We start from the raw sequence: 25,940 nt of genomic DNA on the forward strand, positions 1-25,940 counted from the left end.
GTCGATCACCGCTGCAACACTACTTTAAAAAAACTAAATCAGATTTCATTACTTTGTGCAATCCAAAAGGATGTTTCCACCATTTTTATAACTCAACCTTTTTCTGCGCAAAGACGAGTGTGATGCTGTACTCCTAGGTGTTGTTTATGAGAAGTTTCATTTCGCTTTAATGTTATTTTAGAATCATATTTTGACATCTGTGGGCACCGTTTTAATGGGTATGGTAGGAAAATGCCCTCCATTAGCACAGCTGTCAGAAGGATTGTGATTTCTATTCGTGTTTTCAAAATAATTGTCTGCTAAAAAGTTGAACAACTGTTCATCACAAAAGCAGACGAAATGTGACAACACTTGGGGGTTTTCCCCTCTAGCTTTCAGCAAAAAAAAACCCTTTGTTCCTTCCAAGAGGCATGCATATTAATCATTTAGCAAGTCGTTTTTTTGCGAAAAACAAACATTCAGCTCATTACTTCCCCCGGACTGCGGCTATGCTCGCAATTTCGCTACTTACGGTAAAACCTGGGGCAATAATTATCCACGGTCAGTGTGGGTACAACGTGGGTGTGTGTACCTTTCTCTTCCAAAAATCACTTCTGTTTTTTTGCATTGCAACAATTAATCTAATTTAACCATACCAACTCAGTACATCCTCTGCCTTACAAAACAAATATAAAATAATAATATTGAAAGAAACACATTGCCACACTTTTGCCACGAAAATAAATAATTATGGGTGCCCATTTCTATTGCGCGTACAGAAGAATGAGAGGCTTCAATGAGTGAATGAGAGGAATTGATTAAATGAACGAGGGAGGAACGAGTCAGTGAATGAGAGATGTATGAGCAAATGAGTAAAGAATGCATTCATTAATGCGTAAATGAGAGATGAATGGGCGAATGAAAAGAATGAGACGATTGAGTGAGTGAACGAATGAGTGGAATGAGTTATTTAATTACAATAATGAGAATGAGTTCGATGAATACGTGAACGAATGAGTGACTGTATGCGAGATAAACGAGTACATGGGGGATGAATGAGCGAGTGGTGTCTGCTGATGGTTAGATGTCAAGTGAGTGCCTGGTTGGTAACTGCCAGTGTGTGTCAGGTGAGGGGTAACTGGTGAGTATCAGCTGGTGAGTGGCATCTGGTGAGAGTGTCACGTGGTGAGTGGCATCTGGTGAGAGTGTCACGTGGTGAGTGGCATCTGGTGAGAGTGTCAGTTGGTGAGTGGCATCTGGTGAGAGTGTCACGTGGTGAGTGACATCTGGTGAGAGTGTCACGTGGTGAGTGGCATCTGGTGAGAGTGTCAGTTGGTGAGTGACATCTGGTGAGAGTGTCACGTGGTGAGTGACATCTGGTGAGAGTGTCACGTGGTGAGTGACATCTGGTGAGAGTGTCACGTGGTGAGTGGCATCTGGTGAGAGTGTCACGTGGTGAGTGGCATCTGGTGAGAGTGTCACGTGGTGAGTGGCATCTGGTGAGAGTGTCAGTTGGTGAGTGGCATCTGGTGAGAGTGTCACGTGGTGAGTGGCATCTGGTGAGAGTGTCACGTGGTGAGTGACATCTGGTGAGAGTGTCACGTGGTGAGTGGCATCTGGTGAGAGTGTCACGTGGTGAGTGACATCTGGTGAGAGTGTCACGTGGTGAGTGACATCTGGTGAGAGTGTCACGTGGTGAGTGGCATCTGGTGAGAGTGTCACGTGGTGAGTGGCATCTGGTGAGAGTGTCACGTGGTGAGTGGCATCTGGTGAGAGTGTCACGTGGTGATGGCATCTGGTGAGAGTGTCACGTGGTGAGTGACATCTGGTCAGAGTGTCAGTTGGTGAGTGACATCTGGTGAGAGTGTCAGTTGGTGAGTGACATCTGGTGAGAGTGTCAGTTGGTGAGTGACATCTGGTGAGAGTGTCACGTGGTGAGTGGCATCTGGTGAGAGTGTCACGTGGTGAGTGGCATCTGGTGAGAGTGTCAGGTGGTGAGTGGCATCTGGTGAGAGTGTCACGTGGTGAGTGGCATCTGGTGAGAGTGTCACGTGGTGAGTGGCATCTGGTGAGAGTGTCACGTGGTGAGTGGCATCTGGTGAGAGTGTCACGTGGTGAGTGGCATCTGGTGAGAGTGTCACGTGGTGAGTGGCATCTGGTGAGAGTGTCACGTGGTGAGTGGCATCTGGTGAGAGTGTCACGTGGTGAGTGGCATCTGGTGAGAGTGTCAGGTGGTGAGTGACATCTGGTGAGAGTGTCACGTGGTGAGTGGCATCTGGTGAGAGTGTCACGTGGTGAGTGGCATCTGGTGAGAGTGTCACGTGGTGAGTGACATCTGGTGAGAGTGTCACGTGGTGAGTGGCATCTGGTGAGAGTGTCACGTGGTGAGTGGCATCTGGTGAGAGTGTCAGTTGGTGAGTGACATCTGGTGAGAGTGTCACGTGGTGAGTGGCATCTGGTGAGAGTGTCACGTGGTGAGTGGCATCTGGTGAGAGTGTCAGGTGGTGAGTGGCATCTGGTGAGAGTGTCACGTGGTGAGTGACATCTGGTGAGAGTGTCACGTGGTGAGTGGCATCTGGTGAGAGTGTCACGTGGTGAGTGGCATCTGGTGAGAGTGTCACGTGGTGAGTGGCATCTGGTGAGAGTGTCACGTGGTGAGTGGCATCTGGTGAGAGTGTCACGTGGTGAGTGGCATCTGGTGAGAGTGTCAGGTGGTGAGTGGCATCTGGTCAGAGTGTCACGTGGTGAGTGGCATCTGGTGAGAGTGTCACGTGGTGAGTGGCATTTGGTGAGAGTGTCACGTGGTGAGTGGCATCTGGTGAGAGTGTCACGTGGTGAGTGGCATCTGGTGAGAGTGTCAGTTGGGGAGTGGCATCTGGTGAGAGTGTCACGTGGTGAGTGGCATCTGGTGAGAGTGTCACGTGGTGAGTGGCATCTGGTGAGAGTGTCAGGTGGTGAGTGGCATCTGGTGAGAGTGTCAGTTGGTGATGGCATCTGGTGAGAGTGTCACGTGGTGAGTGGCATCTGGTGAGAGTGTCAGGTGGTGATGGCATCTGGTGAGAGTGTCACGTGGTGAGTGGCATCTGGTGAGAGTGTCAGGTGGTGATGGCATCTGGTGAGAGTGTCACGTGGTGAGTGACATCTGGTGAGAGTGTCACGTGGTGAGTGGCATCTGGTGAGAGTGTCACGTGGTGAGTGACATCTGGTGAGAGTGTCACGTGGTGAGTGGCATCTGGTGAGAGTGTCAGGTGGTGAGTGGCATCTGGTGAGAGTGTCACGTGGTGATGGCATCTGGTGAGAGTGTCAGTTGGTGAGTGGCATCTGGTGAGAGTGTCACGTGGTGAGTGGCATCTGGTGAGAGTGTCAGTTGGTGAGTGGCATCTGGTGAGAGTGTCACGTGGTGAGTGGTATCTGGTGAGAGTATCAGCTGGTGATGGCATCTGGTGAGAGTGTCACGTGGTGAGTGGCATCTGGTGAGAGTGTCAGTTGGTGAGTGACATCTGGTGAGAGTGTCACGTGGTGAGTGGCATTTGGTGAGAGTGTCAGTTGGTGAGTGGCATCTGGTGAGAGTTTCACGTGGTGAGTGGCATCTGGTGAGAGTGTCACGTGGTGAGTGGCATCTGGTGAGAGTGTCACGTGGTGAGTGGCATCTGGTGAGAGTGTCACGTGGTGAGTGGCATCTGGTGAGAGTGTCACGTGGTGAGTGGCATCTGGTGAGAGTGTCAGTTGGTGAGTGACATCTGGTGAGAGTGTCAGTTGGTGAGTGACATCTGGTGAGAGTGTCACGTGGTGAGTGGCATCTGGTGAGAGTGTCAGGTGGTGAGTGACATCTGGTGAGAGTGTCACGTGGTGAGTGGCATCTGGTGAGAGTGTCACGTGGTGAGTGGCATCTGGTCAGAGTGTCACGTGGTGAGTGGCATCTGGTGAGAGTGTCAGTTGGTGAGTGGCATCTGGTGAGAGTGTCACGTGGTGAGTGACATCTGGTGAGTGTCAGGTGGTGAGTGACATCTGGTGAGAGTGTCACGTGGTGAGTGGCATCTGGTGAGAGTGTCACGTGGTGAGTGGCATCTGGTGAGAGTGTCAGTTGGTGAGTGGCATCTGATGAGAGTGTCACGTGGTGAGTGGCATCTGGTGAGAGTGTCAGGTGGTGAGTGGCATCTGGTGAGAGTGTCACGTGGTGAGTGACATCTGGTGAGAGTGTCACGTGGTGAGTGACATCTGGTGAGTGTCAGGTGGTGAGTGGCATCTGGTGAGAGTGTCACGTGGTGAGTGGCATCTGGTGAGAGTGTCAGTTGGTGAGTGACATCTGGTGAGAGTGTCAGTTGGTGAGTGGCATCTGGTGAGAGTGTCAGGTGGTGAGTGGCATCTGGTGAGAGTGTCAACTGGTGATGGCATCTGGTGAGAGTGTCAGTTGGTGAGTGGCATCTGGTGAGAGTGTCACGTGGTGAGTGGCATCTGGTGAGAGTGTCAACTGGTGATGGCATCTGGTGAGAGTGTCAGGTGGTGAGTGGCATCTGGTGAGAGTGTCACGTGGTGAGTGGCATCTGGTGAGAGTGTCACGTGGTGAGTGGCATCTGGTGAGAGTGTCAGTTGGTGAGTGGCATCTGATGAGAGTGTCACGTGGTGAGTGGCATCTGGTGAGAGTGTCACGTGGTGAGTGGCATCTGGTCAGAGTGTCACGTGGTGAGTGGCATCTGGTGAGAGTGTCAGTTGGTGAGTGGCATCTGGTGAGAGTGTCACGTGGTGAGTGACATCTGGTGAGTGTCAGGTGGTGAGTGACATCTGGTGAGAGTGTCACGTGGTGAGTGGCATCTGGTGAGAGTGTCACGTGGTGAGTGGCATCTGGTGAGAGTGTCAGTTGGTGAGTGGCATCTGATGAGAGTGTCACGTGGTGAGTGGCATCTGGTGAGAGTGTCAGGTGGTGAGTGGCATCTGGTGAGAGTGTCACGTGGTGAGTGACATCTGGTGAGAGTGTCACGTGGTGAGTGACATCTGGTGAGTGTCAGGTGGTGAGTGGCATCTGGTGAGAGTGTCACGTGGTGAGTGGCATCTGGTGAGAGTGTCAGTTGGTGAGTGACATCTGGTGAGAGTGTCAGTTGGTGAGTGGCATCTGGTGAGAGTGTCAGGTGGTGAGTGGCATCTGGTGAGAGTGTCAACTGGTGATGGCATCTGGTGAGAGTGTCAGTTGGTGAGTGGCATCTGGTGAGAGTGTCACGTGGTGAGTGGCATCTGGTGAGAGTGTCAACTGGTGATGGCATCTGGTGAGAGTGTCAGGTGGTGAGTGGCATCTGGTGAGAGTGTCACGTGGTGAGTGGCATCTGGTGAGAGTGTCACGTGGTGAGTGGCATCTGGTGAGAGTGTCAGTTGGTGAGTGGCATCTGATGAGAGTGTCACGTGGTGAGTGGCATCTGGTGAGAGTGTCAGGTGGTGAGTGGCATCTGGTGAGAGTGTCACGTGGTGAGTGACATCTGGTGAGAGTGTCACGTGGTGAGTGGCATCTGGTGAGAGTGTCAGTTGGTGAGTGGCATCTGATGAGAGTGTCACGTGGTGAGTGGCATCTGGTGAGAGTGTCAGGTGGTGAGTGGCATCTGGTGAGAGTGTCACGTGGTGAGTGACATCTGGTGAGAGTGTCACGTGGTGAGTGGCATCTGGTGAGAGTGTCAGGTGGTGAGTGGCATCTGGTGAGAGTGTCAGGTGGTGATGGCATCTGGTGAGAGTGTCGCGTGGTGAGTGACATCTGGTGAGAGTGTCAGTTGGTGAGTGGCATCTGGTGAGAGTGTCAGTTGGTGATGGCATCTGGTGAGAGTGTCAGTTGGTGAGTGACATCTGGTGAGAGTGTCAGTTGGTGAGTGGCATCTGGTGAGAGTGTCAGGTGGTGAGTGACATCTGGTGAGAGTGTCACGTGGTGAGTGACATCTGGTGAGAGTGTCAGTTGGTGAGTGGCATCTGGTGAGAGTGTCAGGTGGTGAGTGGCATCTGGTGAGAGTGTCAGTTGGTGAGTGACATCTGGTGAGAGTGTCAGTTGGTGAGTGACATCTGGTGAGAGTGTCAGTTGGTGAGTGGCATCTGGTGAGAGTGTCAGTTGGTGAGTGACATCTGGTGAGAGTGTCAGTTGGTGAGTGGCATCTGGTGAGAGTGTCACGTGGTGAGTGGCATCTGGTGAGAGTGTCAGTTGGTGAGTGGTATCTGGTGAGAGTGTCGCGTGGTGAGTGGCATCTGGTGAGAGTGTCAGTTGGTGAGTGACATCTGGTGAGAGTGTCAGGTGGTGAGTGGCATCTGGTGAGAGTGTCAGTTGGTGAGTGGCATCTGGTGAGAGTGTCAGTTGGTGAGTGACATCTGGTGAGAGTGTCACGTGGTGAGTGGCATCTGGTGAGAGTGTCAGGTGGTGAGTGGCATCTGGTGAGAGTGTCACGTGGTGAGTGGCATCTGGTGAGAGTGTCAGCTGGTCAGAAAACCAGTAAGGGGAGAAGAGGTGAAAGAACGGGACTGAACCGATAAGGAGATAACTCCGTCTGTCGGACGGTGCTGTACTCTAGAGCAGAGGTTCTCAAAGTCTGCTTCCCCAGACCGCCAGATGATCCGCGAAGGTCCTCCAGGTGGTCTGCGTGGCTGTGATCCGGGAACAATTACATTTTTTTACTAAACCTGTTGTTTCGGACTTCAATTAATATTTTACTCATGATATTTGATTAAAAACAAGTCAGGTAAACTCGTTTAACACTTGGGCTTTCGCGACCAATATCATCAATAATATAGGTTTTTTTTGGGCTGCCGCCTGATGATGCCGGTTGTAATTACTGGCAAAACGTCGTACTCAGATGGTATATGTTGTGGCTTTGCTCTCCAACACACCGGTGTGCTGTACTAGTAATTCATTGCTTTGTTCTATTTACGCCCCACACCTTACTAATTGGCTGTGTCGGGTGGTGGTGGGTTTAACGACACACAATATTTACCCTGATTAAACTACCCTAACCCTAAGATCTAAATGCACCGCACACTTCCCTAAAAAAAAAGCATAGCTGAATAAAAATACAATTAATAAAATGTATTTTACCAGGGGAGCTTTTGTGTACCTCGGAAATGTTTCGTCCGTGGGCCAAAACAAGTTTGTGAAACACCGCTCGAGTCATTTGGTTCTTTCGGTTAAGTCACGTCTAAAGATAAAATAATAAATTAAATTAAATAATAGCATACGACGTTTCGATTGCAACACAAGCAATCATCATCAGGTATAATGAAATAGCGACATAAAATCTAACCAGAAAACTATAGACAGACATATTAGCAGACAGATATCACCAAGATACATAGAGGGAGCAACACAGGAACCAGAGAGGGGTGATCATCTCTGTGGGGTGGCCTTAAATAGACAGAGGGGGGAGGAGGCAGAGAGAGGGAGGGGGTTAGGGAAAACATTTGCATATCAATGAGTGGTCCAAAAAACAAGGTTTGCTAACCTAGCAAAATATCGATATTTTGCTAGGTTATTGAATTTTAGTTTGTCCTTCTGATTTTCAGACTTGCTTGCCGTGTCATCGCACTTGCAGAACCTTGTTTTTTGGACCACTCATTGATATGCAAATGTTTTCCCTAACCCCCTCCCTCTCTCTGCCTCCTCCCCCCTCTGTCTATTTAAGGCCACCCCACAGAGATGATCACCCCTCTCTGGTTCCTGTGTTGCTCCCTCTATGTATCTTGGTGATATCTGTCTGCTAATATGTCTGTCTATAGTTTTCTGGTTAGATTTTATGTCGCTATTTCATTATACCTGATGATGATTGCTTGTGTTGCAATCGAAACGTCGTATGCTATTATTTAATTTAATTTATTATTTTATCTTTAGACGTGACTTAACCGAAAGAACCAAATAATCATTTACTGCAGTCACGAAAGTTCTAAAATTAAGATTGAACCGCTCGAGTCACCCGATTGTGCTTATCAATACAGGACAGTGGATGACCTACGCGTGACTTTCAGGATTACTTTACAGTACTCACTCTGAACCGCAGGGGTCGCTATCGTTCCGGTGGAGACCTCGCGATCACGGATCAACAACAAATGGGGGCAACGAACGCAACACGACCACTTCGCGAAGTGGAACGTGAGCAGAGCTCCGAATTTTTATTTTATTTTTCTCGTCTCTGTTTGGATAGGCGATTTGGAGAGGGCGTAGAAAATATTCGCCCATGAATTGTGTCCTGCATACAGACGACGATAGAACAACTGCATTGAAGACAGTAGTATATTCAGGGCAAAAAAAATAATAATAACAAAGCCACATTGAAGATAATGAACGCGCTTTTTCACGGTTTAAATTCTGCTCGCGTCGCTGACGTCATTCCAATCGTGCATCTTTTATACGCGCTTATTTGCACCCTTTAGATGTTTGTGCAATCTGAAACGATGTCGTGAGTCCGCAGGTGGATGCGTGGAATGAAGGGGGGTTACGCAGGTTGACATTCTGACGGTCGAGAAAAGTAAAATGAACTTGGAGAAGAGGACACGTTGACTGAAGGTCATCGATTAAGGCCGATGGCCAAATGAACAGAATAGAATCACCGCCTAGAGGACTTCGCCTCTATTCATAGTCTCAAGCCTCACCTTACCATAATAATAATAAGTATAACCCGTAAAAACAAAGTTTTTCACTATAAATCCTTTATATGCGTGGCGGCTAGAGTCATCTCGTCATCTGGCTTGAGATGGCTGCCACCTATGGGTCAGATGATTGTCTGCCAGTATTAAGCAATTGGTAATTAAATATTGAATTTGTTTTCCCTAAACAATGTAAAGTTTTCGAAATTTTTTTTCACGAACATTAATTGTCTCGCACAACGAGTCTGTGCAAAATGTCAGCTCGATTGGATCACGGGAAGTGGGTTAAAAAACGACCGAAAATTTTGCACGGTCGTAAGCAAGCAAGCAAGCACGCAAGCACGCAAGCAAGCGAGCGAACTTAATATAAAGGATTTAAAAAGTGGGCCATTCCTGACCCCCCCCTCAACCATTATATAAACGGAGTGGTATCTCCTGTAATCTCTCATTTACTTGATACAGCTGTCGGGCTGTGACGGTTCCACCTGAAGACGGAAGCTTGTGTTGCCTCCGAAACGTGGTGATTTTTATTTTATTTTACTTTTATTAATTTTAATGTTTTACCTCCGTGACTTTACCGAAAAAACCTAAGAATATGAATAGGACTTCGCCTACCATGGAGATAGAGCGATGAAATTGGCTTGAGTTGCTGGCGCTCGGCGGATTTGGTACATCGCAGGAGTGAGAATGGATGTCAGCTTGGGAAGGCCCTCACCTAAGCGGTGTGCGTAATGGCCATGGCTGTTGATCACTACCCTCATATCTTTCCCACCGTTACGGTCGAATTGCTTTCTCCAACAACTGCAACGTCTTGAATCGTGCCTGCAACGGGCGGCCGCTTCGTCTCTGCCGCGTCTCGAAGATGGATCATTGATCCTCCTGCTGTCCACACTTCCAGCTCATACATCCAAATTCAAATCGTGTACTTGAAATGCCTTTTCTCCTTGATTACCTTTCACTCGTCGATTGCAGCAATGCCTGTCAGTGATGAGTGATTTTGCCATACGGGCCAAAAGCTGTGCCAAAATGTATGATGCATTGCATGTGTTTTTGATGTAATGATTTTAGTGATTTGGCACTTGTAATTTTGTACATTAATGATGCTTTCTTTCATCGTGGTATGGTTAAGACAATGGACTTGCAACCTCGATATCATCGGTTCGATCTCCTGGACCAGGTAATTGAATGAATGGGCAAGTTTCTTAAATAACCCCTACTTCTGTCCACTCAGCTGTATAAATGGGTATACCAAAATTCGATCGATCTAGTTTGGTGGGGTAAAGTGTAGGTAGTCGAGCCTCTTGTGAAATGTGTGGCAGGTTTACATATAAAATTGGGCCAACATTTCCTCGAGGGGAGCATCTCAATAGCTCCCTGTGTAGGGCCTTAAACTATAAACTAAACTATTTTTTTAATATTTTACTAGTTAAGACCCACTGAGCTATATATTTATTTTGCAGAAGCGACCTGGCCACAACTGGTATTTTAACGAAGTGGTGTATCGTGTGTACATTTATAGAAGCCAAATACACTAAAAGCATGTTTCTAAATGTGGAGGGATAAACCGGAGGAGCTAGAGAAAAATCCACGTGATCACGGGAAGAGAACGAGTTCTGCAATCTCCAAATATACAGGTGTCGGGGTCGAAATCGAAACCCACGACCTCCTGCATACCAGGCCAGGCAGATGACATCTGGCCATCGCGGCCTTCTGACAGCAGTGGCGTGAACAAGCAATTGCAGGGCTGCACCTTAACCATTAGATTGCAAATATTTCAACATTTGATTTTAAAAAAAAAAACTGGTTTTTATTTTGAAGGTGTTTAAGACCAAGAACACTTTTAGGTTCATGAGCGTGCTGTCCGAGTCTTGTAAACATGTATTTCACAGAGATAAATTGTACATACAGTATAGTATATTGTTTTATTGTAACATAAGAATATATGGTACAGTATTCCTCGACTGGACTTGGCACTTCTTAGACAATGCTATTTTAAAACTGAAAGTTAACACTGCTTTCATCTCTTCACAATTATCAATAAAAACCGTTTTTACAAAGTTGTATTTCGAGATGCAATAACATTTGAAGTACAACTTATTATTGATGACAAGTAAGCAGCCTTACTAAATGTCGGAAAGAATCGTGCAAATTCTCGTGAACATTTTGTAAATGTTTTACATACCGCAGTACTGATTAGTAATTATACTGGTATAATGATAATCCACCGCATGTGCCAAAACGACGTGAGAAGATAACCAACACAATTAAACCCCACATTATTACATGAATATATGGGTTTCCCTATCTCCACAGCTCCATTCGCAAGCTTGTTGGCAATGGACTGCTTATCTCACCCAGAATTGAATAAAAAAAAAGTTCCTCTGCTTCACAACGGCCAAACCGAGACAAACTAAATGATTTCGCCACTCACTCCCCCGGGTCGTTTGCTTACATTCAGAAACCGCAATGTAGCCGGCAATATCACGATGGTTGTTTAGTTCCTCTCAGAATTACCAACAGGCCAACGTGTTTATCGTGCAGTGATGAAAACCTCTCCCTTTAAAACGATGTGGAAGAAAAAAAACGACAGTGTAAAAGAACCGTAACTCACTTTTTAGTAGTAACCTTTACATGCAGTGTTATAGAAACCTGAATACATGTTTTAAAAAAAACTATATTTCAGAGGGCAAAACGACAAGAGGGCCTTGTAATTACATAATTACATGGTTCCTTAAAATTGAGCCAGATTGAGGTAACCAACTTAAATACACATACAGATTAAATTATACAATAGTAAAATGCAAAGGCTCTTTTGGTGCAATTTCTGAAATGTGCCGGTAAACGTCAGGTATTAAAGTGAGCAGATTATAATCAATTACATCTGAAGCAAATGTATGAAACACAGTTTTGTAAAAACAGATTTCTTCCAGAGCTGAGCTCAAACAAATTAATCCAGTGTTCAGATAATCAATAATACAATCACAGCAGTAAGTGTGCTTTCAATAACAGGTAGAGTATCCGACAATGATCAGAATAAAAAGGAGTTCGATGTAAGCCGCAAACCAATTATGACACCGTAGCACAGCGACTGCACACAACCGCGGGTTTACCACTGGGGGAGGGCATCAGGGGGTTGTAAAAACTGACCAACACCGACAACGGCCGAACAAAGTGACAGACGAGGGGGTGGTTTGTTGTCCCACGAGCCATATTCCTCCCTCGCTTCTCCTCAGTGCAGTATTCCATTCGAGGAGCTGCTGTCAAGGTGTGCGCCGCCGCTGCGGATCGCAGACGCTCGCTTGCGCTCCCTCAGCTGCTTCTGCTCGATGATCTGCCTGCGCAGCTCGCGAACTCGCTCTTCCTTCTGCAATAGTGGCAGGGAGGAAGGGAAAATAATGGGGGGCCGGGGGGGGGGCACGTCAGTCAAAGTTTCACGAGCACTTACCGTTGGCATTTTTTATTTGCCGACTAGATCCATTAATGCACATATGCTGGCCCAGTATTTTGAGTGCCCGCTAATGAACTAAGCCAAAGTGCTTTGCTCACTTGAACGAAGAAAAAAAAATGCTCGCCTTGGCCGATGGAAAATTAACATTAGTTCGCAGCAGCATCACCATTGCCCTTGTTTGTATGAGTGTTGAACTTCTTTTGCACCGTACGAAGCCAACCGCGCTAGTCGGAGGTGCAAGGTGAGGACAACAAACTAAACACAAAAAGCAGTTTTAAAGACATGGCGAGGAACGAGTAAACCAAGGTGATCCGGTAAAGATAAAGGTCAAATAATGTCGTACGTTACGGATAGGTGGCTCAGCGGTAGAGCTCGCAATCATAAGGTTTAACTTCTGGTTGGGGGTTGATTCAGCCCATCATTCCTCGAGGGTTGATAAAAATGAGTAGAAGTTTGTGGAGAAGTGAGCAGTGTTTGTTCCCGGTATAATAATAATAATAGTACAATTTGTAACGCGTGCAAATTTGCAGACGTAGTGGCCGCAACTCAGAGGCGCGCAGCCAAGCTCAGAGTCGCTCAAAAGCATGATTGTAGAGGTGCGTTTTTAAGTGTCTCTTGAAGGAGGCGATTGAGGTGATGCTGCGAATGTGCAGAGGGATATCGTTCCAGATTGTTGGGGCTGCCACCTGCATTAGGAACGTTTAATGTTCCTAATGCAGATGAGCACCACCTTAATGCTCACTTGAGCAGGACATCATTTTGAGGGCCACATACAATGACATCTACAAAAAAAGAGCTTGTTTTGTACATTTAATGGTCCGTATAAATGTATTTCATTCGAATACATTATGACAGTAGCATATTATTAGTACACGAGTCAAACTTGGACATTGCTTAAGACTGGTGGTGGACAGCAGATGGGAACACTTGCTATCATGGTTACAAAATAGATTTTTAAAAAAACGTTTTGCAAAACAAAAACCTCTCTCTGAGCTAAGAGCAGGTTCCTATTTCTTTAACGCAACTGCTCATGCCAGTACGAAATTGAAGTGCCATAAAGTGCCATTAATATTTTTTGCCAAGAGGCTAGCATGGTGTTAGTTAAAAAAAAAAATGTTGTCTCTTTGCCCACGTTTATCCTGATCGTGCCATCGGCATCATGCCATGAGATGCAAGTAGCCATTGTCACCTTTCAGAGAGCAGTGTGTTAGAGAACGGCCAGTCGAAGCGGATATCACAAAAGTACGCGTGAGATCTCTTCAAGTGAACTCTGGTGCACATCATAGGGGTGAGCACTTCCCTACCTGCCTTGCCACCGAGACTGTCTGTTGTACAGTAGTTAAAGCAACATCTGTATTTCTCAGAGCTGGAATTTAGTGAAATAAGTGCACAACCAAATTTAATGTGATGGTTTTTGTCGTTCGGTTATTGATGATCGGGGCTGAGACCATCAACTTACTTCACTTGAGAACTTCGTTTATTCACAGGCACCTCCTTGAATTAGAACGCAGGGTCTCAAGCAGTCTCAACTCAGCATTCTAATCTGTGAGCCACCCGGCCACCTGCTCTGCATGGTCGGCTAATAAGACAATGATCTGAGTTGTCCGATCCCACTGGTTGTCGCTCGGTACCTCTGTTATGAGCTTCTGCAGTTCCTTATTCTCTTCCTCCAGCTGCTGTGCCTTCACGTCGACTGCAGGAGTGGTGGATGGAACGTTGGACGGCTCCGAGGTCTCTGCTGGGTGCTCGTTCCGCAGCAAAATCCTCCGCATCTGCACGAAAACCGTGAGAAAATGCACTGTCGGCAACTTACGGACCGGCTGAAAACCTTCACTTTATCATAGCAGAAAGCAATAATAATAATAATAGTGTTGATATATCCTGTGATCCAAGGACCAGCGTGGATGATAGACTTAGAATTCAGGAAAAAAAATCACACTGATGCAGAGTGAGAATTAGCCGCTCAAAATCATTAATCCGTGAAAAATCATGGATTACAGGGACAGTGCGGCACTCGACCAGCGGATAAATGAAAACGGCAATAAATTCGTGGATTACTAATTTTTTCTAGGAACCAAATGATGCAAATCTGCCACGTGGGTCTGTGTTAAAAAACGTTTTTACTTGATATCTAAGTATAAAAAAAGTATTTTTTTCTAAACAAATCATGGCAGCACAGCTAGCCTGTGCCAATGTAAAAAGAAATTACTGTATATGCAAAAATAAATTAACTCGTAATTTTTCTTGCAGCTCCAGGTCTGCAGCTCCATGTTAGCCCTGCCCACCTCTATTGAACGAGGTTTTCGGTCCACATAGCGTCGTCAATCCGCTACTGTGTGGCACGAATTACGTGGAGCAGTGGTGTACCGCCAATAATCCGTGAATTGCAGGGATTTGCAAATTATTGCATCATGGGTTATTGGAGTTCTGCTGTATTTTAAGGGTCTTAGTGCACTGGGAAAAGTATGAGATTTTCCAGATAAATATCTGCACTAATAAACACATTAATAGCCAGTTGTCTAAGCAAAAAATTCAGCAAAATGCGAGCTCTGATATCGAAATGTAGCACAGCGTAGAATACAATGTAAACTGTTTAAAATAAAAAAAACATGGACAATTCAACAAGCTTGTTTTTTCCACCTTCGGTGTTGTATCGCATGACGCTTCACGTTTTGACAGCAAGTTTCTAATAGTGTAAACTGAAAACTCTTGACTTCACATATTTTTCGACTGCCTTTAGTTTTCTGTGCCAATTGACACTGCAGTGCTTTCCCATGAAAAGTGGGTCAGGGTTCACCTTCCACGCAAGTGGTGAGTCTCTCCGTGGGACAACCTCTGTGACATTTCCCCACAAAGGGGTACCCTTTTTATCGGTCCTGGAAGGATGACCAGCTGAGTCCACACCAGACCAGGATTTCAACTGTCACCCTTCTGATCACGAACCATGCATTTGAGCACGCTGCCATCTGGATATCGTACATAGCCCCAAAATATCATTATTGCTGATTGTAATACCTGGAGAATAGGTCTCGCACTATGGTGGTCAGCATTTTTTTTGTAAGATCATAAATATTTCTAGTTGTAAACATTTATTGCAACTTCAGCCACTTCTCTGCACGTTGACATGGATCTGCACGGTGGAGATGGATGGGCAAGTCTTAACATTGAAAGCTGAACAGAACATCCAGTTTCCTGTGTCAGCTGGTCTTACGCATTGCCCGTGCGAGATGGATATCAAATTAGCAAACAATACATGCATCGGTTTATTGGTCGATATGTATTGGTAAAATGTGCAATCCAAGAGGTTTTGCACATGCCGGTGAATGTGCAAAATCATACCAACGCATCTCCACGTGTAACACAAGCCCCAATTGATGGACATGAAGTGCCTCATTAAAATTGCCTCGTCTGCTCTATAAACAGCCACATGGCTGCATAATCAAGATTCCTTGCTTGTGGTGAACCTGCTTATATTTCATATTTCACAGTCATTTGTTGTGAAGATGCCGTGCGCGAGACGCACACGAGCACACGTCTCTGGATTTGAGCAGCGGCGCTGAGAGGGAGCGGAGGTGAGAATCCCGCAGAGAACAGAGGCTTGCCTTGGGCAGGAAGAGGACAGCCAGGGTTATGAAGGATGAGAAGATGATGGCCAGGGAGGTGAACACAAAGGAGGCATCCTGCTGGCTCGTGAGGATCATCGTCACTGGAGCAGTGATCATGCAGAGAATCTGCAATCAACACAAGACCGTGCACACATATCTGCCGGCAATGCTTATTTGTGGGGGGGAGGGGGGTGCATTATTATAACTACTGCAACTCAAGTTATAACCCTTTGTCAATCCACTGCTGGATGAAGGCCTCCCCATGCTGTGTGAATTATGGTGGTTATATGCTCATAGTTCAATACAACGGTCAGGGCCGGTTTTCATATCGCTCACCACAGATGTTGGCTGTAATTGGGAATTGAATTCAGGTTGTCAGGCTCAAAGCGCAGCGCACAAATCACAACGCCACCACCGCCCCGAAAACAGTACATTACTTGCTTAAAAACGGAAGTCACTTTTAAAATTCATTCAATTGAAGTTTTGTTAATTCCAGGCTGTTTCAATGTTTACATTGTTTACTAGATTTAACACCTGTGTTTTATATATATATTTGTACCCTATATTTTTACATATAGAAAACAAATATCTCCCACATATACTCTTAGGTTTTTCGGTAAAGTCACGTAGGGAAATTTTTTTTATAAAAATAAAATAAGAAATCATGACGTTTCGGAGGCAACACAAGTCTCCGTCATCAGGTGGGATAGTCACAGCTAGATTTACTGTCTCAAGTGAATTTAGCTGTGACGGTCCCACCTGATGACGGAGACTTGTGTTGCCTCCGAAACGTCGTGATTTATTATTTTATTTCTATTATTATTTCTATTATTTTATTATTCTTTATTTTTTACCTACGTGACTTTACCGAAAGATCTAAGAGTATGAATCCTTGCTGTCACGAAAGCTTCAAATCTAGAATCTCCCACATAGACTTCAACAGACTGTTGGGGCAAGTGCTGTTAGCAAGCACCTACGGTATACCACAAGGGAGCGGGTGGCCAACAACACGCCTGGCCGCCTTTGTCTCTCCAGTGCTGGTGTTTACACACCACACCAAATAGTAGTTTAAGGCCGAATCGACCTAGGGGAGGCGCAGGACTGATTCATACATTCATCACCGATGGTGGAATCGCACACGGGTCACTGGGTTCGTAGCACAATGTGCTAACCACTTTACTACTGCTCCCCCACACTCACAGACGCACACACTCAGGCACACACTGCTGTAAATATTTTATCATGCGACATTCATGAGTGGATGTCTGTGAAAAGCATTTTGCGAGCGCTGCCTTCATGAAGTCACAATAAGGGTTAAGATATACTGCAGTGATGAAATGCCACAATATGCTGCACTTTCTCGCAACATGTCCATCCTCTATTTATCACGACCATCGAGCCCATCAGTCACCACCACTGACGTCCAAATTTCGATGATGTATAACGCGAACACGCAAGTCGGCTGTGCACCATAAGTTCGCATCCAGGGTAACACGATACAGGCAAAAAAAAGGTCCCATTTTGTAGCTGCTCACCCCGAGCTATAAATGCTCTCATAGTGCGTTGTCTTTGTAAGGTTCGCCTTTTGGCGTTCTCTGGTCTGACACTGGTGAGACGAGGCCTGAAAGAAGGCCGTCTCTGCTGTAAGGCAATCCGTTTCAAAGACAATGCCAGTATATTATTGTCAGAGCACGTTTGTTTGCATGTTCACCACAAGTACGTGTGGTTAATGCGAACTTGATTCCTTGCAAAAGGTTTCTATTTGGTGTTGGAACGTCTTAACACCTCCAGAAAGCGTAACAATACGTGATTATCTTCTTGGTTCTTTCGGTAAATTCACGGAAAATGGAAATAATAAAATAATAAAAATAAAACATAATAAAATAATTCTCACGACGTTTCGGCCACAACGCAAGCAGCCGTCCTCAGGTGAAGAACAGGTCTGTCGCGAAGACATTCAGACTCTGTCTTCTCGACAGACTTGTTCTTCACCTGAGGACGGCTGCTTGCGTTGTGGCCGCAACGTCGTGAGAATTATTTTATTATGTTTAATTTTTATTATTTTATTATTTCCATTCTACGTGACTATACCGAAAGAACCAAGAAGATGAATCCCTGCAGTCACGAAAGCTTTAAATCGAAATTTAATACGTGATTATTTTTAAATCCTTTATATTAAGCGTGCTTGCTTGCTTGCTTACGACCGTGCAAATCTTTCGGTCGTTTTTTAACCCACTTCCCGTGATCCAATCAAGCTGACATTTTGCACACAGACTCGTTGTGCGAGACAATTAATGTTCGTGAAAATTTTTTTCCAAAATTTTACAATGTTTAGGGAAAACAAATTAAATATTTAATTACCAATTGCTTAATACTGGCAGACAATCATCTGACCCATAGGTGGCAGCCATCTCAAGCCAGAGAACGAGAGGACTCTAGCCGCCACGCATATAAAGGATTTATAGTGAAAAACTTTGTTTTTACGGGTTATACTTATTTCACACGAAGACAGGGCAACTTAACCCCCCCCCCCGCCCCCGTGTTTGGAGTAGTGGCACAGCGGTTAGTTTTAACCCGGCGACCCGAATTTGAATCGTGGCCACGGCTTTTATCAGTGGCGAGCAGTGGCGGCTCCTGCAAAATCTCTTAGGGGGGGCAAATGTCTGGATGATTGATAAGGATAAGGTCCACCAATGCAATGGACAAATTAGCAGCTTAAGCATGTAAAGGCAACTTGACTTCTTTAATATTAATGAAAAATAAAGTGACTCTTACAATACATCTTGTTTGTTTCTATACTCACTATTATTACAATCCACTCAGTTTTTTTTATTAAAGATTTCACTAGGTGGCGACAAATAATATTGTTGACTGAAACGTGCTTACGTATGATGACATAAGCACGTTAGTGCGAGCCCTCCCGGAAGCCATAGAGAATGCATTGCAGCGCCCGCCGTTAGAAAAAAAACATCTTTGAATGTAAGTCTATGGGGCTACTCGGGGCGATTCTCAGCCGGAGTGAAATCGCCCAAAAAGAGGCGGTACTCCACAGAACGTGACATGACGCTGATTGGACTATATCCAGAGGCACAGTAACGGCTAGCGTGACTCTCTGGTTGAATGACATTGGTGGTGCGTCGCCCAATCGCCCAAATGAAGAAACCGCCCCTGGTGGCGAGCGATGTCTGAACCACTGCTGGGCCCCTCCGCTGACCTGCACGGACCACCGTGGTGAAGTATGGCCGAAACACCTCAATGACAGACACAGCATGGGGAGGTAGTAGGTTTTTACCCTTTAAACTGGTACAAAACTGACACCTTTATACAAGGCATCATGTTTGCAATAACCACAACACAAGCAGTCAAATGCAAATGTATACAGGTGTCAGTTTTGTACCAGTTTAAAGGGTAAAAACCTACTACTATATTTTGCCACTGGTAAAGGAGGTCTCATAGTGTAAATGCTTTACCGCGAGCTCTCAATACTCTGATAGTGCACTGTTTTTGAGTTGTACGCCTTTTGGCGTCATCTGGTCCAACACCAATGGAGACTAGGCTCTAAGGAAAGCTGTCTCGGGTGTGAACCAATCAACTTCAAGGATAGTGCATATTATTATCATTATCAGAGTTGTTTCTTTTTGTTTGCATCTCACTGCTTGTTTTGTGGTTATTGCAAACATGATGCCTTGAATAAAGGTGTCAGTTTTGTACCAGTTTAAAGGATAAAAACCTACTACTATATTTTGCCACTGGTAAAGGAGGTCTCATAGCATGGGGAGGCTTTCATCAAGCAGTAGCTTGACAAATGGTTTCAAATGGTAATATATTTTTGTATTAAACACCCTTCATAGGAAAACCTCTATCCCCATTGCATATTAAGTATTGTGTGATAAAAAAAAGTGTTATTCTTTCTGGCATATACACAGGTGTTAAGATGGGCAAACACCAAATAGACGCCTATTACAAGGCATGAAGTCTCCATTAACCACACTAGCATGCAAACATGAATGTGCAAACATTAATATTTGCACAAATGTCTTAACGCCTGTATTTATGCCAGAAAGGGTAATACAGCCTTTCTTCATCATTAAAATATCTTGATACTGGCGAAAGGGTCCCACAGATATATGTTCTGACCCGCTCCTACTGGGCAATCTGTGAAAAGGAGCCTTTGAGCTCATTGGATTCCTCCAGTATGAATACATATTCTTATTCTGGTATTAAGTGTGTTCTTTTTCCAGTTTACCAAGCATGTTCAAGTTACTCCTTCCTAAGTGCGCCTCCCTTTCATTTTCATCCCCCAAATACCGCTCCATTCCACTTTCTATCGTAAGTTCCTTTCCCCTCACCCTCCCCTTCCCACATAAAAGCACACACAGTCACCCCTTATCCCCCCGTCTCTAAACTCAGGAAGCACTGCGTTTGGGACTTCTGTCCACCGAGTTTCTGTAACCCCCACCACCCTCTTCCTCCTCCCTACATCGCGCTTGGTGCTCTGTACCGCACCTCCTATTGAAATATAAGAATACAAAAAGCATGTTAATTGTTTCCTCTTACAGACGTGCCACCCAAGACCCCCCCTGCCCTCTCCACGAGGAAGCCAGAACCCTGTGAAGGAAGCCGTTCCCACCCCGCGGAAGTTCTCACCGCCACGTTGTAAATGGCCATGCCCACGGCACGGTGGTCGTTGATTTTCTCCGCGTACATGCTCTTCGTCTCGTACGCCAGGAATATTCCGAGCAACAGCAGCACGCCTTTGTAGCCGTAGAAGACACCTGCGACAGCAAGCGACACGTTCGAAATAACGAATGGGCGATGGCAAAAGCAACGTTTTATTGTGAGAGTACTCAATAGTACTATATAGTGCGAGAATATTCTAGATCATTCTATAGTGAGCCAGAGGACTCTATAGTGCGAGAGTATTCTAAAGTATTCTACAGTAAGCGAGAGTAATCTATAGTGCGAGAATATTCTAGATCACTCTGTAGTGAGCGAGAGTATTCTAAAGAATTCTACAGTAAGCCAGAGTAATCTATAGTGCGAGCATATTCTAGATCACTCTATAGTGAGTGAAAGGACTCTATAGTGAGCGAGAGTATTCTAAAGTATTCTACAGTAAGCCAGAGTAATCTATAGTGCGAGAATATTCTAGATCACTCTATAGTGAGCGAGAGGACTCTAACGTATTCTACAGTAAGCCAGAGTAATCTATAGTGCGAGAATATTCTAGATCACTCTATAGTGAGCGAGAGGACTCTATAATGCCAGAATATTCTAAAGTATTCTACAATAAGCCAGAGGACTCTATAGTGCAGTGGGCGTGAGTGTGTAAGCATGCATGCCAATGTTTGACTATTATCGCGTACAACGCTTAGCGGTGTCGTTTCGTTGCGCATACTCTCAGCAAGTGCGTTGAATGAAAACAAAAGTAAAGACACTCGCCGCCCACTCCCTGCCACTGCCTCTGCGGTGCAAGTGTGCGACTCGCCGAGCCACGTCATGATCTTGAACGAGCTGCAGTGCTCCAACCTGGACCAGATGTATACATCCTCTTCGCCCTCTCGCTTTTCTTGAATGAAATCCTGGCGAGAGAGAGATATATACATTTTATTTTCTCGTAAAAAGTTTTTTTTTGGGGTTAGATGGCGACGGTATAAATGTGTCGTAACCCTCCACCACCCGACACAGCCAGTAAGGTTTGTCACGTAAACAAAACGCGTGGCAATTAGTTGACTACTTCAAGCCCACCGGTGTGTTTGAGAGTAAATACACAAACACATGCGACGAAAAGGCGATCATTCCGAAGCTCCCCTTCCGGCGGCGTGGGATCATCTTCCGAAAATAATGATGCATTGTAAAACATTGTGTAAATACTTCTGACATGTCCCCAATGGACCTCTCTTAGTTGTTAAACAGCTCTCCTATTCACGCTGTTTTCAAAGCACATTTGGCCAGGCTGCCCCCACCGGAGGAGCAAGGTCCTCTGAGCTAGGTTACGCCAAACATGGAGGACAAAAAAAAAGCATGCATAGATTCTGTAATGTATTTCCAACGTGTTTGTCCTAGGTAATATCTAATTAGGGGGTAATCATGGCAGCGCTCGTGCCAGGCGTGCGTGGCACAGGAGGCTGCGATGAGACAGCCAGGCCTGCTCTCTTGTGATGAAGGTCACGGGCAATCCTTTGATCAATTTGGCCGGTCTTCTGTTGAGTAAGTTCTTGATAGCAACACAACTTTGCATTAAAGTGTGTTTCTTCTTCATTGGATCGTATTTTTGAGTTATTGTCCGTAGGCCACAATTTTAGCACTATTGGAGGACGTCTCCAATAGCATCACAACTTTATACTAAAGTTGTGTTTGCATTGTTAACAAAATAAATAAGCAGACAATACATCTTCCCCATGTCTCTCCCTCCAGATATGAAGTAAAATATGTATTTACACATCCCATTGGCCAAACTGCCTTCTGACAATTATTTTTCTGCAGCATTGGTTCAATTCAAGCAAAACTCTGGACTGGTTGTGACATGCAGTGTCTCATCAGCAGAGTCCGGCTATCTTAAACCAATGCTGATGAGATGCCATATGTTAATTAGCAGGGACGCATGTTAAATATGGGTCCGAGTTTGATGTAAAACTGAAAATACATAACACAAAATATATCGGATGATCTTTATAAGAGTTATCATGCCGGCCCGTTGCAGACAGACAGACATACACAGCTAATAGTTTGACACTTTCAACTTCAGTTGGAGAGCAGCAATACAAATTTTAAACATCCAATTGCACGCTATTTTTGTGTGCGGTCATTGGTGAACAGGCTGATAACCATCAACTAACAAAGTTTAGGGCCTTAGGTTATTCCAAGTGAGCAGACTGGGATGTCAACCCAGGTTCTCAGTAGTGCCTGCCCTGTAGTCTGACATTTAAATGCCCAGCCATGTTAGGTTGGTGAGCACACCCCAAGGAGCTACTAATGAGGGGGCCTCCGTCAATTTAAATTGCTCATGCCACCAACTGTGTTGCGATGTTAGCCATCGGCAAATTATGCAGTCACTCAAAATTATAGAAGCCCCCCACCCCCCCCCGAGGTTGAATAATTTTCGAAGCAAAATCAGTTGGCCCCCTCCTATGCATTTACATATTGCATAATATGAAATGTGTTTGCCTATAGAAGTACATTACGTACATTAAAAAAAACTATTTTTACGCTGTACAAGTCAGTTCGGTGCACTTCGCTCCTATTAAAACCACAACAAAAATGTGAATAATTTAGCATTAGCGCAGGTGCCAAAGAAAACTAAAGTCAAAGAAAATAATAAATTACCTTTTTACCTCTATAGTGCGATGGAGAGGATGAACGACTTGCCAGATAAGGATGAAGATCGCGTCCGTTAAGAGGAAGCCTCCGGCCATGGCATAGAGCTTCCAGTCCTCAAACTCCTGAGAGATCTTTGGAGCAAACAAACCCCACATGAACCGAGGCACCAGCTGAATAATAATGATGACACGAACGGTGGATTCGAGATAGCAGGAGAGACACAAAGGTTTTGTGGAGCCAAGGAAAACAACATATAGAACTGGGACATCCAATTATTGAAGTAATTGATTCCTCAACCATTTAATAATTTGAATAACAGGTCTGTCTTATCGACAGACCTGTTCTTCACCTGAGGACGGCTGCTTGCGTTGTGGCCGAAACGTCGTGAGAATTATTTTATTATGTTTTATTTTTATTATTTTATTATTTCCATTCTACGTGACTTTACCGAAAGAACCAAGAAGATGAATCCCTGCAGTCACGAAAGCTTTAAATCGAAATACAAAAATGTGGTCGATTGCGATTTTTACTCGATTAATCGACTTAATTGACTAATCTTTTCCAGCTCTAATCACACCCATGGCACCACGTAGTGCGGGATATACCATACAATGTGCTGACCCCATGTCAACCATGCTGTCCCAGCTCGTGGCTTTCTCACATTAGGCACACTGTTCCCTTCGTAACGTGGTTAATTGAGCATTGTACATGCAGTATGGTGATACCACGTGACAGGCAAGGCACGATGGAAGTATTATTAATCCTGTGGTCACAATTGCACATTTTGCTGCCTAGAAATCATCTTTGGTTCCTGCGCGGCTATAACCAAACATTTACGTATCGCGAACGATTACAAATCGCACAAGTGTCTCCACGAGTATACGAGTTAGTATTTTTTTCTGAGCAGCGCACGTATCTCTAAATTCCCCGTCTCTGTGCCAAGGACAACAACAATTCGTGAATCTGCCAACCGTGGCTGGGCTACGGTTACTGGCGGAGTTCTCGTTGGCATTTCCCAGGCGTCCCTGAAAATGTGTGGCGGGGGAGCTTGGGGAAGGGGCACCTCTGAAACCCATTTTTTTCCCCATTGCCCTATATTTTCCGCCAAGGCAAACTGCCTACATCGCATACCCGTAACGCCTTCACTGTCGTTCGCCAGCTGGGCGATGTCATCAATTTACAGAATTCGCACGAACGCTGCTTTGCACTTTTGGGTTTTTGTATTGTTTGTTGTTGTAACGTTCTTACCCCCTTGCCCCTACTAGACATCTGTGAAAAAAAGATTTATAGCTCATCAGATTCCACCTGTGTATATAGTCAGATTCTGATTCTGATATGAACTGAGATGACCCCATACAGGGCTTGATCTCTCGATCCAATAATGACTGCGAGCCTGCCGTTTGCGAACTGAGGGACCCCCAGGGGCTGATCAATGACATAAGACCGTTTTTGTCAACTCCATCTCCCTATATACATTCAAGTAAACGACGTGTCTGCTCTTTTCATGAGTTCACAACCCTTATGTCAGGTCACAGAGAGCTTGTTTCATCATCGTGGGACGTACAAGTGTAAGACGGTTGTTTTGCTATGCTGGTTCATGCACAAAGTGGTGATCTTTTGCAAAAGAACAGCGTTAGATCTTGAATGGCTAAATGAGACATCTGCACTTTTAGCTGTACGGAACAGGACAAGAACGCAGCAATACATTCCACAGTACCACGTAAGCTCACGGCATGCCAAGTGACTCAATAATTTGCAATTTAATATTCAGCCCTTTATCAATCCACTTGCTGGACAAAGGCCTACCCTTTCCATGTTGATGATGGTTGTGTGACCATACTTCACCACGCTGGTAAGTGCGTGTTGGTGAAGGAGTTTCCCCAGGAGCAACGGGGATAACTGGCCACTGACTTTAGCCATGGCCAGGAATCAAACTCAGGTCACCAACATTCACTCCACTCGCCTAAATAATTTGGGGATAATTAAATGCCAAAACGTTCGCAAAGTTTCACGTGTGGGATTTGGGTTCCGTATGATACGACGTAACATTTGACAAAAATAGCACGCAAAGATGTTTAGGACCAAAAACATGCCCACTCAGCCCATTACGCTTGATCTTACAATGGATCAAAAGCCAATTTCACGTGGATTGTGCTTCAGCCCCAGGCAGCTGCACTGAAATTAACATCGAAACATTTAACATTCTAACGTAGCCTTCAATTATATTTATCCCATAGAACCCGACTCACTGCCTCCAGCTATGAATCACGTGTAAGCTACTGGGGATTTCATGACGGTTTTACGACTCTGCCACGCTTATATTTTCATTCGCTGCAGAGAGAAGATTAGCCTGGATACTCACGATGTGATGACATTACCTATAATACGGTTAATGTAACAAAAATACTCTCGTAATGATGTCAAAAAACTGCGGCATGTGTTTGTCCAAATTAAAAATGTTCAAAGCAGGTTCATTATCAACAAAGCCAATGCAACCGATGCATCTATTTTTTTTCGTTACAGCGTGCATTTTGTTTTGCCGTTCTTGTTTTTCCCCCCATTAAGTTGGCGTAGAGCCTAACCATCTGGCATATATTTGTGCAAATGCCTAAATCCCTTCCAATACTAATTCTGCGCCGATTTTCTTCTCTTGCTAAGTGCTAGAATTCCGATGTCAAAACATTCTACAGGAACGTTACATATTTTATGTCGGCACATGAATTAATTATAGCATTACTTATTCAGCGATGCTTAGGTGCAACCCACTCATACCGCACACGCGAGCAGACGGAAATTAAGCATCTCCACTGCTGCCGCGATGATTAGTAATTTTAAATTAGGCCAATGCATCTACGGTTGCCGATAATTACAACAGTGACATTGATGATGAGGATTACGGGGTGGAAGCAATTCGTCCCCATCCAGTGGCAGCGCTTGGGGTAGGCAAATTGAGCAAAACCTCCAAGGGCACCAAACAGCTGACGGGGCCA

General features: G+C 45.2%; 2 protein-coding genes across 7 annotated transcripts in view; one reads left to right on the forward strand and one right to left on the reverse strand.

Annotated features, from left to right (window-relative positions):
• Positions 1-25,940, forward strand: part of LOC133341828 (synaptotagmin-2-like) — a 389,152-nt gene that overhangs the window by 287,735 nt on the left and 75,477 nt on the right. The window lies entirely within an intron of this gene.
• Positions 10,393-25,940, reverse strand: part of LOC133341826 (gamma-aminobutyric acid type B receptor subunit 1-like) — an 86,825-nt gene continuing 71,277 nt past the window's right edge. For 3 of the 6 annotated variants that reach the window (XM_061550594.1, XM_061550592.1, XM_061550593.1), the window contains 6 exons: positions 22,965-23,081; positions 21,119-21,212; positions 20,278-20,405; positions 15,628-15,756; positions 13,657-13,797; positions 10,393-11,941 (listed from right to left, as the gene is read on the reverse strand). In XM_061550594.1, coding sequence (XP_061406578.1) covers positions 11,807-11,941; positions 13,657-13,797; positions 15,628-15,756; positions 20,278-20,405; positions 21,119-21,212; positions 22,965-23,081 — 744 coding nt within the window. In that variant the 3' untranslated portion in view covers positions 10,393-11,806. Of the gene's footprint in view, positions 11,942-13,656; positions 13,798-15,627; positions 15,757-20,277; positions 20,406-21,118; positions 21,213-22,956; positions 23,082-25,940 lie in introns of those variants that run through there. The other 3 variants (XM_061550597.1, XM_061550596.1, XM_061550595.1) reach the window with 2 other exon arrangements.

This window comes from Lethenteron reissneri, chromosome 12, assembly GCF_015708825.2.
Source record: "Lethenteron reissneri isolate LAM-NWPU_2019-01 chromosome 12, ASM1570882v1, whole genome shotgun sequence".
Taxonomy (NCBI): Eukaryota; Metazoa; Chordata; class Hyperoartia; order Petromyzontiformes; family Petromyzontidae; genus Lethenteron; species Lethenteron reissneri.